Source organism: Podarcis melisellensis, assembly GCF_964234715.1.
Source record: "Podarcis melisellensis genome assembly, chromosome: 3".
Lineage (NCBI taxonomy): Eukaryota > Metazoa > Chordata > Lepidosauria > Squamata > Lacertidae > Podarcis > Podarcis melisellensis.
In genome coordinates, this window is record NC_138530.1 from 78,673,851 (window position 1) to 78,685,344 (window position 11,494).

An 11,494-nucleotide genomic window follows, 5' to 3' on the forward strand; every position below is an offset into this window, starting at 1 on the left:
AGTCCTAACCCCTTTACCTGGGAGTAAGCCCCAGTAAATTCAATAGAAATTACTTCTGGGGTATATAGGGTGTTAGGAGAGGCATAGTTCCATTGGTGGAGGAACGCATTGTGCTCCTTCTGTGGTAGTTTGTCTTCCTTTGATCCTCACCCTGCACTTAGCTCTTACCTGTGACTTCACCCCGGAGGCATATCCCATTGTCTCTCAAGACAGATGGATGCCAGCAACAACTTCTGAATAGACATGGTCACGATTGTGCTGTTAGATACCAGATCTTAAATAAACTGCAAGACTACATCTAAATGTAGCATTATGTAGGGATTAGGCATTCTGCCATTGTCCATACTGGCTCACTGTTGGTCTTCATTTGCACTTCAGGTAGCAAGATCGGTGTAGGTGCCACAGGCTTTTATCATGGGCAGAATTCACCTTTGCATGATCTTAGCTTACTTTTAAGGTGAATTTTAATGGAATCACACATTCATGTTCAGCCCTCAGTGGCGTGCAGCCGAACAAATGAGCTGCCTCTGTTATAAAGCATTGTATCCAAGGTCATGTGAGCTACTATGAACGTTCTGTCTGAGCTTTTGATGAGCGTTTTCTCACATGGGGGTCTTCTTAACATTCATAAAGCAATATACATATGTGAGCCACCTTCAGGTAGCTTAAATGCATTTAGAGAGTTGCTCACATGGACTTATTTCAGGAATATTTGGACTGCTCGGCTTTGAAATACTGAGTTGCGCATGTCATTATTACTTTGGCATTGTATATATTATTTAAGATCTCATGTAATAGAATGTGTTGACATACTGTACATTATTGTCAATTAGGTTTTGTAAACTAAATACAGTTGTTTACCGTAGTTTGTGATTTATCTTGCTGTATTCCTTGGGCATGGTATCTTTTAGAAAAATCTTCATTTACTAGTAAAGAAAACGCTAAAAGCTTGTGAAAAACATGGAAGTGGGTCTTCCCCACCATGTCTTTCTTTATCCTTTAGTTAATGTTTCCTATTCAACCTAACATTTAAGTGTGCAGCTTGAAGCAATTGTGCATTCTTGAGGAGGGTTGATTGGAGCACCATTATAACTGGAACAGAAGAAGAAACTCACTTGTTCCATATTGAAGTTGCCTGTTTGAACGTTTATCTATTGTGGTTTCTAGGGCTGATTTTTTCTTTCTGTCCCAAAGGGGTAAGGGTTGGTTTTTACTCTGTATGCTTTTTGTGTTTGAGTGAGACTGAAAAGATGGAATGGATTTCATAAAGAGAGTGTGTGCTGTATGAGAAAAAGAAATCAAGAAAGAAAGAAAGAAAGAAAGAAAGAAAGAAAGAAAGAAAGAAAGAAAGAAAGAACTATTAAATTTGTATCAGAAATGCTTTTCGCATGGAATATAGCAATGAGGGCCTCTTGAGTTAGTTAAAAGCACTGAAGTGACCCTTGGGAGTTGTGCATCCCTGTTGTGAACTCGATAATCTTTCCCTTGTTGCCACACATAGCTGGAAACAGTCTGGCCTATTCATTTTTGACCTTGCAGTTATTCCCTACCATTTTTTGAATCTATTATCCCCTCCATTAAGTCTATCTGTGTGCTCAGACATCTCTGCCCTATTTAAGAACAAGAGGAGAGAGAGAAAACACCCAGATAATGAACAGTTTCCCTTTCAGGACTGGTATCTTTTCTATGGCAAGGCTACCCTTACTTCCTATGTGCTATATAGGGCAGGAACAGCAGTAGTCAGAAAGAGACGTTATTATTCTTTTGTTGTTAAAAACCCTACCTTTCCATAAGCAGCAGCAAGTAGAACTGTCTGGACAAAGACAATGTAGAAACAGTTTAAGTTGTTGTTTTAGTCCCCTTTTATGCTAAAGGAATAAAACGGGGGTAGGCTATGTCATGTTTTGTTTTTTAAAAAAAGCTTTCAGCCCGTGTTTATTAACATTTGGAGAAACAGGCAAGTAACAAGGTAATGCTGACAATTCCTTCAAGATCATAAGATTCAGCGTGCCAAAGGTCTGGGGAGGGAGGTAGCTGTGCATCTTCGAGATGGATTCAGACTTCTTTGTTAACCTGCAGCATTGAACTAAAAACTTACTGCATGCTGCTTTCATCTTTTATTCATTGATTCCTGGGGCGTACAGAGGTGGGCAGGGAAGAGAGCCTTTCAGAAAGCAGTCTTGTCTGCCAATCCCACCCTTACAGATGTTTTGTATCTCAACAGCCTTGAAGTTGTGTACCGGGGCTCCTGCTGGATAGCTATGTGACAGTCCTACAAATCAAGATGTGTATCTCCCCCATAGTCTTCTCCTAGGAACAAAAGAATGCTGTTTTGTAGCAGCTGGACACACTAAACAGCTCCTAGTTGTTGAACATGAGAGGAAATGGGAGCGTTTTGAAAGAGGCTTTTGGATCACACGTGCGGCTGCCAAGATGCATGTGTCAGTCAGAAATAACAGATTCCATATCCATAGCTGTCCACCTTGAAGCAGCATATTTGCTAGGGTCTAGGAGGAAGGGAGAGAACTGCTTTTAACCTTCATATTTCAGGTTTCGGGATTTGCTGCTGTGCTTTGGTAGTGCTGCTAAGCAAGCATTATTTTTTCATGATAGATGATAGTTCTAGTAGCACATTCTGAAAGAGAAAAGAGAAAGAAACTGATTTGGCTTGTAGAAGAAGAAAGAAGGTTCAGTGAAATGTTCAATCTCAATAGATTTGTAGATTATTTTCGTTTTAACTTACCTGTTTTGCTTACAGTTTAGCGAAAGAGTGACAAATCTGTTTCCCTCTGGATGTTCCCATCATCTCAAACCATTGGTTATGCTGAGACTGATGGGAGCTAGAGTCCAACAATATACTGAGGGATGCAGGTCAGCCACACCAGCTCAGTGCTTCATCTTAAAAGCACAACAACCACCCTGCTGGATTAAACCAAGGTCAGCCTAGTCCAGTCACAAGCCGTACTTCTGTCCTGCTGTTTGGCCCCCAACAAATACTTTCCAGTCATCTATTGCCTCAGAATATGAGAGTGGTGGAAAAGCTGTAGCCCTGCAGATCATGGGTAGGCAAACTAAGGCCCGGGGGCCAGATACAGCCCAATCGCCTTCTAAATCTGGCCAGCGAAGGTTCAGGAATCCGCATATTTTTACATGAGTAGAATGTGTGCTTTTATTTAAAATGTATCTCTGGGTTATTTGTGGGACATAGGAATTTGTTCATTTTTTCCCCAAAAATCTAGTCCGGCCCCCCACAAGGTCTGAGGAACAGTGGATCGGCCCCCTGCTGGAAAAGTTTGCTGACCCCTGCTCCAGAAGATGTGGAAGTTGTGGCGCATCAGCTGCAGCTACCATCACAAAATGGTTAAGGATCATGGGGGTTGTGGTTCAACAGTGCCTTGGGGCAGGGGATGCAAATGGTTTCACATTCCTGATATAACAGATCTGTCCTCCATGAATTTATAGGATCCCTTTAAAAAGCGATCTAAGCTAGTGGCCATTTCTGAATTTGTGTCAAAGTACTTCCCTTTGTCTGCCCTCAATTTCTTGTCACTCAGGGTGTTTCCGAGTAGCAGGACAGGACTAGCTTTGCTCTGCCTGCCCCATTCTCTAAGCAACAAAGCCACATTTCAGTTGCTGTGCTGGTCAATGCTGCTGCTTCAACCAATCCAGCAAATGGAGCTGTACATGTCATGGCTTTTAACAATTCAATTGGAAGAGGGAAATCAATTGCCCAGGACTTCTTGGGTCCTGTTCAACCACATAGACACTTGTTGCCTAAACAGCAGAGCTCAGTCAACAGCTGAACAGCATAGTAAGTAGTGCAAACAATATTTTCTCAGAAATATAAGAATGTAGCAGCCCACAAGGCCCAATATCCAATCTCTGAAAGTGAGCCATCTTACTTGTTTAAGATGTCCTGTCACAGTGGAAGCATCTGCTAGTGTGAGTTCCCCCTTACATCTGAACTTAGAGCTCTGATTAATTTAAACTACAGGTGCCTTCCAGGTGTTGTTGGACTACAACTACCCATCATCTGACCCTGACCATCAGACATGCTGGCTGGGTGGTGTGAGCCAGGTTTGAACCTGGTTTGTTTCATTAAACCATTTAAATATATATATATTTATAAACCACACTTTGATAGAAAAACAACAAGGTGGCGTGCAGTGTGGAAACATAAGCTACTATAATAGCATATCAATAAAACTGGTTAGTTAAAAACAACAAAATCCAAAGGCCCGTCTGAACAGTACAGGTTTCAACATCTAAAAGGAAGCAAAGGTGTCCTGAGGGACTTCCATTGGCAAGGAGTTTCTCAGGGTAGGAGCTGCAACACTGAAAGCTTGGTGCCTGGGAAAGGCTGACCAAACCTGACAGGCATGAAGGGCTACCCAAATTCCCCCTTGGCAGTGGAATATTTAAGGAACCAAGTGGTTTTTAAGGTACTTTAGGCCCTAGTTCTGTAGGGCTTTGTGAACTAACACAATAACCTTGAACCTGGTCCAGCAGCAAGCTGGCAACCTGTGCGGCTCTCTCAGCAAGAGTAACATGTAGCTTTCTCCCATGAGCAGTCTGGCCACTGGAAGTTACAGCTTCCAGACCAGAAACAAAGGCAGCCCCACATAAAGCATCTTTATAGTAAACAGTTTTGAGGGTAGGAATGAGATGGGCAGCTAAAGCTCTGACCCACCCCATTGTCAGTGCAGAGGTAGAAAGGGAGACTAGAGCAGGGGTGGAGCACCTGTAGCCTACTAGATCAGGTGAGGAACCATTAGCCCTCCAGATTTTTCTAGATATTCATAGATATGTTGATGAGCTACGATTCCCATTGGCCCTTTGGCATTATTGCCATAGAACATTCATGCTAAGGCTGGGAATTTGGAGGGCCATAGGTTCCCCCACACCTGCTCTAGATCCTGGCCATGCTGGCTGGGGCTGATGGGAGTTGAATATGGGTAGGGCATAAGTTTTCTGTCTATGATGTAGAGAGAGTAGTGCCTATGGTCATGGAACATGCAGGCAGTCTAATGAATGTGTGGTGAGCCATGACCTCTTGTCCTCTTTCTGGGTTCTGTCCAGGCATTTAAAGTGAAACTCACAAAGTACCACATGGCAGCCACATAAGAACCTCTCAGGTAGCATCGCCTAACTATGCGGCAGATGAGCCTTTGCTTCTTAGGAAAACAAGTGTTATCGTACACTGAGCCTTTCTCTGAATTGGAATGGTTGCAGGACCATGGTAATGCTTAGCTCAAACTACCAGTTGGAAGCAATTACCAGCAATTACCAGCCAAAATTAGTATGGAGGCAGAATCCTGACAATTGAACAGGTTAGAAGAAGGCACCGCATGATAAGAGACCAGTCTCAGTTAATTCTTGTTTAGCTCATAAAGGAGCAGAAAATCTCTGCTTGGAAATGCACCCACACTCATATTTTATTACTGTACAATTTCTAACTGCATAGGTCACATTCACTTGATATGACTGTAAAGGTCACTCAGCTGATTGATCTGCATGGTGTCTACATAACATTGTGGCATCATGGCTTGGGGAGGAATTCTGAGATACATACATACCCTTGATCACATTCACCTGCTGGGATAATGGACCCTCCTGTCCCCTAGAGGGTGTGCACACACAAGACGGGTCACTGTGAGCAGGACACAATGGAAGCCATGTATATAGCAGAGGGGCTAAGAGGTTTCAAGCCTCAGAATGCTTTGTTAGACCAGTGTTATGATACCCATATCAAAGGTTGGAGCTGAGTCCAAGAGGTCTTTGGCTTATCTTATACCACCTTATGAGTTTATAGCTGATCTGTGATTTGATGGCACATCCTCATAACTGCTGAAAAATAGAGTTTAAAATCCTACTCAGCTGTGGAGATAATGTACCCTTCATGGTGTCCTTAACCTCAGTTCCCAAACTGAAAAATAGGGTAAAGTATGCTTCAAGGAGGATTCAGGGAAATACTGTTTACCCTGTTTGTTCATGTGTGGAAGACAACAAGTCTTTACATTAATATTAACACTGATAGCAGTGGCAACACTATTTGATTGTATGCACCTCCCCCATTCCCAATCCCCCCCCCCATAAGATTCATAGTGGCTGATGCCTTTCATTTTGTTTTGTTTTTAAAATGCCTTTCTGCTGCAACAGTTATATTTCCTCAAAGAATTAACTTGGTATAAAAGAACTCAAAATTATTTTACGCTCTATTTTATCACAATTCTGAACGAACCAGTATAGCCCAAGACCTAAGCTAGCGCTATGCTAAGGAGCGATAACTCACACTAGCAGGGTATAGAAGGAAGGTCGCTTGGGTCTACTTGCCATTGACATTCTGCGTCCCATTGCGGAAGGAAGTGGTGGTGTGTTCGGAAGACTGCTATCATCTCTGTGTTTGGCATCTGAGCCAGAACCATTCCGCGAGTCTGAGGTGTCTGAGTCTGTGTCCAGCTGGCTTTCTGACAACACCCTGGACAAAAAGCTAGACTTGCGGTTCTGATGACGCCCGCTGTCTGGAGAGTCACAGCGATCAGTTCCTAAGTCCTTGCAGCTGAGTGCCCGGCTATGCTTTCGAAGAATGCCTTGAGGGCTGTCCATATGACTGGAGATAATGCAAGGTTTAGGACCATGTTGAGGATTCTTGGAATGTTCTAGAGGATACTGTTCATTCTTTCGATAGCTGTTGGTGCCCTGCTGTGATGGCTTCTGGACATCCTCACTGCTGGAAGACTCATTCTGTTGTTGATAGTCATGCCACTGACCCATGAGATTTTGGAGGTGCCTGGGGAGCTGTCGGTGGTGCTGATCACACTCATTAGGATGTTCTAGATGTCTGCAGAGGTGGTGGAGTTGACCCTGGTGCTGATTTGGCCTGCTTCTCTGGTTGCTGCACCATTGTTGTTCTGCGTTTATTGGGTTCTGGTTTTGTTCAGCAGGTGTGAATCCTTCCTCAGGAGCCAAGTAAGCTGGCAGCCCAACTTGCTGGTCTGGCATAAATTTAAAACTGCCTTGGGGAGACAAGTTAGACATGATGCAAATCTGCTGTATCACTGAATTTTTTTTTGAAAAGTTAATGTCATTATCAGTAGCTACAAGCTCCTCCTTGGGTGTCCCACAAAGGGTCTTTTTAATCTTCTTTACCCCCAAGTGGACAATCTCTAAAACATTCAGAAAGAGAGAAACTGCTGCAATACTGTGCATGAAAACCATGAAGATAGTTTTCTCTGTTGGTCTAGATACAAAACAATCCACAGTGTTAGGACATGGTGGGCGAGTGCATTTATAAAGTGGATACATTTGAAACCCATATAAAAGATACTGACCCACCATAAAACCCACTTCTAAGACTGACCGGGTCAGGATATGCAGGATGTAGGTCCACAGCAAGGCCCCTTGCAAGGGTGCCTTGTTTACTTTCTTTTGTTCTTCCAACTTCCTCAGTTCCCTCTCTATTCTCCTGTGTTCTTCCAATATAAGCTCGATCTCTTCCAGCTGTGCTTTGAGGTGAGCTTTCTTCCGCTGCCTCTCTTTCTCAAGGGCCCGGAGTCTGTAAAGGGCATGACCCATATAAACGAGGGAAGGAGATGAAACAAAGATTACCTGTAGCACCCAGTAACGGATCAGGGAGATGGGAAAAGCTTTGTCATAGCAGATATTGCTGCAGCCAGGCTGCTCTGTGTTGCAAATGAACTCTGCTTGCTCATCATCCCAGACATCTTCAGCTGCAACACCAAGAACTAGCATTCGAAATATGAAAAGGATGGTGAGCCAGATTTTGCCCACTATGGTAGAATGGATGTGTACTTCTTCTAGAATGCTGCCCAGCAAGTTCCAGTCCCCCATAGTCATGGGTTCATCCCTGAAACAAATAACAATGCAGTGTTAAACGATGAAATACCAAACTACAGTTCGGTTCTAAGGGCATTGGCGCTTGATCACATTTTTATCTAAAATTGTTCCTAATTCCTTTTGACACAGCTGGCACTGACTGAAATAGGATGATCAAATGAGATTTGCTGTGTTTACTGTTGTGAGTTGGGAACCCTATGGCCCACCATATATTGCTGAACTATAACATTCCTGATCATTGACCATGCTGACTGGGACTGAAGGGAGTTGAATACATTTGGATAGCTACAAGTCCCCATCCACCAACCTAAAGGATCCTCTTGGGCATTACTATTGATTGCATTATTTTCTTTCTTATGCGATCTTCACCGTTGAAGACCTTCAGGCTTCAAATAATAATAGGAACAGCTAGTCTCTCTCTCTCCCTCCCTCCCTCTGCCTTTCCCTGTCACCTGGTTTTCTAAACTTGGACAAATTCAACCCCATCTCAAAATATCAATAAAAAGTTGCATCTGGTAGACTGAATGAGGGGTGCCACCTATCAGCCGAGAATTTTGGAGATGAATAAAGAACGTAAGAACAAACCTGACTGGTTTGACTAAAGATGCATATAGCCCCACATTCTTTATCAAATTGCTTTTGGGTTTGTTTGTTTGTTTGTTTGTTTTTGAAAGCTTACAAGCAGGGCATGAAGGTAACAGGCATCAACTGTTGCCTATCCCCGGCACCTATTGCCAACAGGTATGCTGCCCTATGTATCAGGTTCTATCCTGGTTTCACAAATTTGCCTAATCCCACTTTAAAGACACCTAAAGCAGGGATGGGGAACCTGTGGCTTTCCAGATGTTGGACTCCAGCTGCCATCATCCCCAGACACTATTGCCAATAGTAAGGGATTATGGGACTTGTAGTCCTGCAAAGTCTGAATGGCCCACTGGTCCCCTATAGCTCATCTAAACTAATGCCCATATACCCATTCTGTGGTAGCAAATTGTGTAAGTTATACACCATAGTTATACACTATAGCTATACACATAGTGCATAGATGCTGGACCACCTGTGCTCATAAGCAGGCCACCATTCCCCACCCACAAAATAGCCACACAAATGCCTATACACACCCTTTCCTTTGATTCTAACTTAAGTTTCAACCAGGAACATAATTATAAACACATAAGATCCCAATGAGACTTCCTTGTTAAGAAATGCTGTGACGGACAGATGTAAAATCTGTTCTACCTGCTGGAACTTTTCAGTTACCTTCCTTTTTCCTCATGGTTTTAGCACCCATCTGGTTTATATAATCAGGTGCAAAGTTTAGATTAGAAAAATGGATAAGGGGAAAAAATGGAAATATTATTTAAACATGGCAAAATCGTAACAGAACCTAAGCAGTCATTTAAAAACCAAATAATAAAAATAAGAACTATGTAATCACCTACATATATTTGCCTTTGAAATAAGTTCAGATATTATTTGGCTGCTTACCTTAATAGTAATTCTCTTGCTCATAAGCCTCTTCAAGTATTATAAACATATCAGAACCTGAAAATGAGTATACAGCCAGAAAGCATCATTTAGAAACTTTGTTTTTCCTTTTCCTTTTTTTAGAGCAAACTCTTAAGACAGTTTACGGTTGACACGGTGACTAGAATTCATAGTTCTGTAGCTGACAGAATAAACGAATCTGAAGTACGCAGGCAGAGTTTGATCGACTGGCTGACAAGAGGACAGTGCCTTCAGCCAGAATTATCCTGCAATTATTTTAGTCCTACCAAATCACCCCCAAGGCTTCACACATACTTCGTTACTCTGTAAGGCCACTGCTAATTTCGTTTGAACCCAAATATGCTAGCCTTTATTGCTGAGCCAACTGGTAAATGAGTTTATTTTTTAAAATGAACAAACAGCCTCTTCACACGGATCTGGCTTCTTACGTTTTCTTTACATTCCATTAGTTTTCATGAGAATCAATGCCTGGTGATCAATCGGTCATGTCCGATTTCATAGTCTATTGCCTAGTGGGACAGACGGGTTAGAACAGCACTCAAGGGGAGGGGTTGAATGAGACACCAGAATAAACTGGGTTTAAAATTTGCTATGAGGAATCGAATTTCACGGATGTTGTGTTTCATTTTGGTCGGCATTGCTATAGCATTTATGCTTATATGGCCTTCATCTCCTTTCCTCTTCTACAATGGAAGGCAAACATCTGGCTGAGCTGGCTTAAAGACAGACGTTATGTGTATTTTAATGAATTGAATAGAAAGATTACAAATCATGGGGACATGGAGAGAGTTTGTGTGTGAACTTAACAGAGCTTACTTAACTTATATTTTTAGTTGTTAGTCTGTTAATTTTGTTCTATAAATTATAAGTGCCATATTGATTTGGTAATCATATGTCTTTTGCTGTCGTTTTGTGTGTTGTTGTTTTTTTAATTGCTGCTTTTAATATGTTTTATACTATAGATTGCAATTGTTTTATTGTAATTGCCTTCTCGGTAGTTGAGTCCGCCCTGTGGAATGCCCTCCTGTCAGAGGTAAAGGAAATAAACATCTACCCGTCTTTTAGAAGACACCTGAAGGCAGCCCTGTATAGGGAAGCTTTTAATGTTTGGTGTTTTACTGTGGTTTTAGTTTGTTGGAAGCCGCCCAGAGTGGCTGGGGCAACCCAATCAGATGGGCGGCATATGCAATTATTATTATTAGTAGTAGTAGCAGTTAATTTTTTAATGATTTTTCTGTATCTGTGGTGTTCCATTACATTTTATTCTCTTAACTGTTATTTATTGTTTGTAAGCCGCTTTGGGATTTATTTGAATGAAAAGCAGCATAGAAATACGATAAATCAAAGAAACCTGTAATAAGCACTTTTGTGTTTTCCCCACTCCCATCCCAGTGTCTCCTCATTCTGTGCAACAATATTAATTAATGAAAAGAAGCAGGGCTATGAAGTCAGCTATGTTAATTGTGTGGCCATTTATTGTATGACATGAAGCAGAAAGAGAAAGCATATTGAAGTCTTCTGCTTGTGGAATTGCTGTTTGTATAACTATAGCCTTAGGTACTTGGCAACCTCTGCCTATGATGGCCATAGGATTCCAGTTAACCCTCCATTCACTTCAACAGTGTTTGCAGCTGCATAATATTTTGAGGATCCGCTCTATGTCTGATTGCAATTCAATGAGGTTTAGGGAAAAGAGAGATATGAATACTCACTTCTGGTACAGTCTCGAATGACTTCCTGGGATTATTCTAGATAAGCAGGCTGTAGATTAAACTTCATCTCCAGAAATTATTATCTGACAATGAGAAGCTACTGGAGCCCTTAAACCCATCTACAGCACTGAAGACTAACAGACTTATAGCGACATAAGATTTCATTGACTAGAGCGCTTTGTCAGATGAAGTATCCTCCTTCGTTGGTAAATATACACACACAGCTTAACTACACATGCAATATATGTCTGTCACCTGTAACATGTTGAGGTCTTTTTTAAAAAAGTACGGTGGGGAGGGGCACTGAGTTTTGAATTGGATTTTGGGGAAGTGTAACCCTTTCCTTGCTCACTGTGATTCTGACAAAAAATGGCAACAGGGAGGAAAAGGTGATCGAATTGGAAGCCCAAAACATC

At 42.0% G+C, this 11,494-nt stretch overlaps 1 protein-coding gene across 2 annotated transcripts; it reads right to left on the minus strand.

Annotated features, from left to right (window-relative positions):
- Positions 1-1,912: 1,912 nt before the first annotated feature.
- GJA10 (gap junction protein alpha 10) lies at positions 1,913-10,155 on the minus strand (the record flags this gene model as incomplete). Of its 2 annotated transcripts, XM_081905571.1 has the most annotated exons (3): positions 9,346-10,155; positions 6,334-7,867; positions 1,913-2,635 (listed from the first exon to the last, which is right to left on the minus strand). In XM_081905571.1, the coding sequence occupies exons 2-3, from the start codon at positions 7,855-7,857 to the stop codon at positions 2,597-2,599; spliced, it is 1,563 nt and encodes a 520-aa protein (XP_081761697.1). In that variant the 5' UTR covers positions 7,858-7,867; positions 9,346-10,155. The 2 variants fall into 2 exon arrangements, with proteins under 2 accessions (XP_081761697.1, XP_081761696.1); XM_081905570.1 differs by lacking the exon at positions 1,913-2,635 and having other exon boundaries at positions 6,289-7,867.
- Between the last annotated feature and the right edge of the window lie 1,339 nt (positions 10,156-11,494).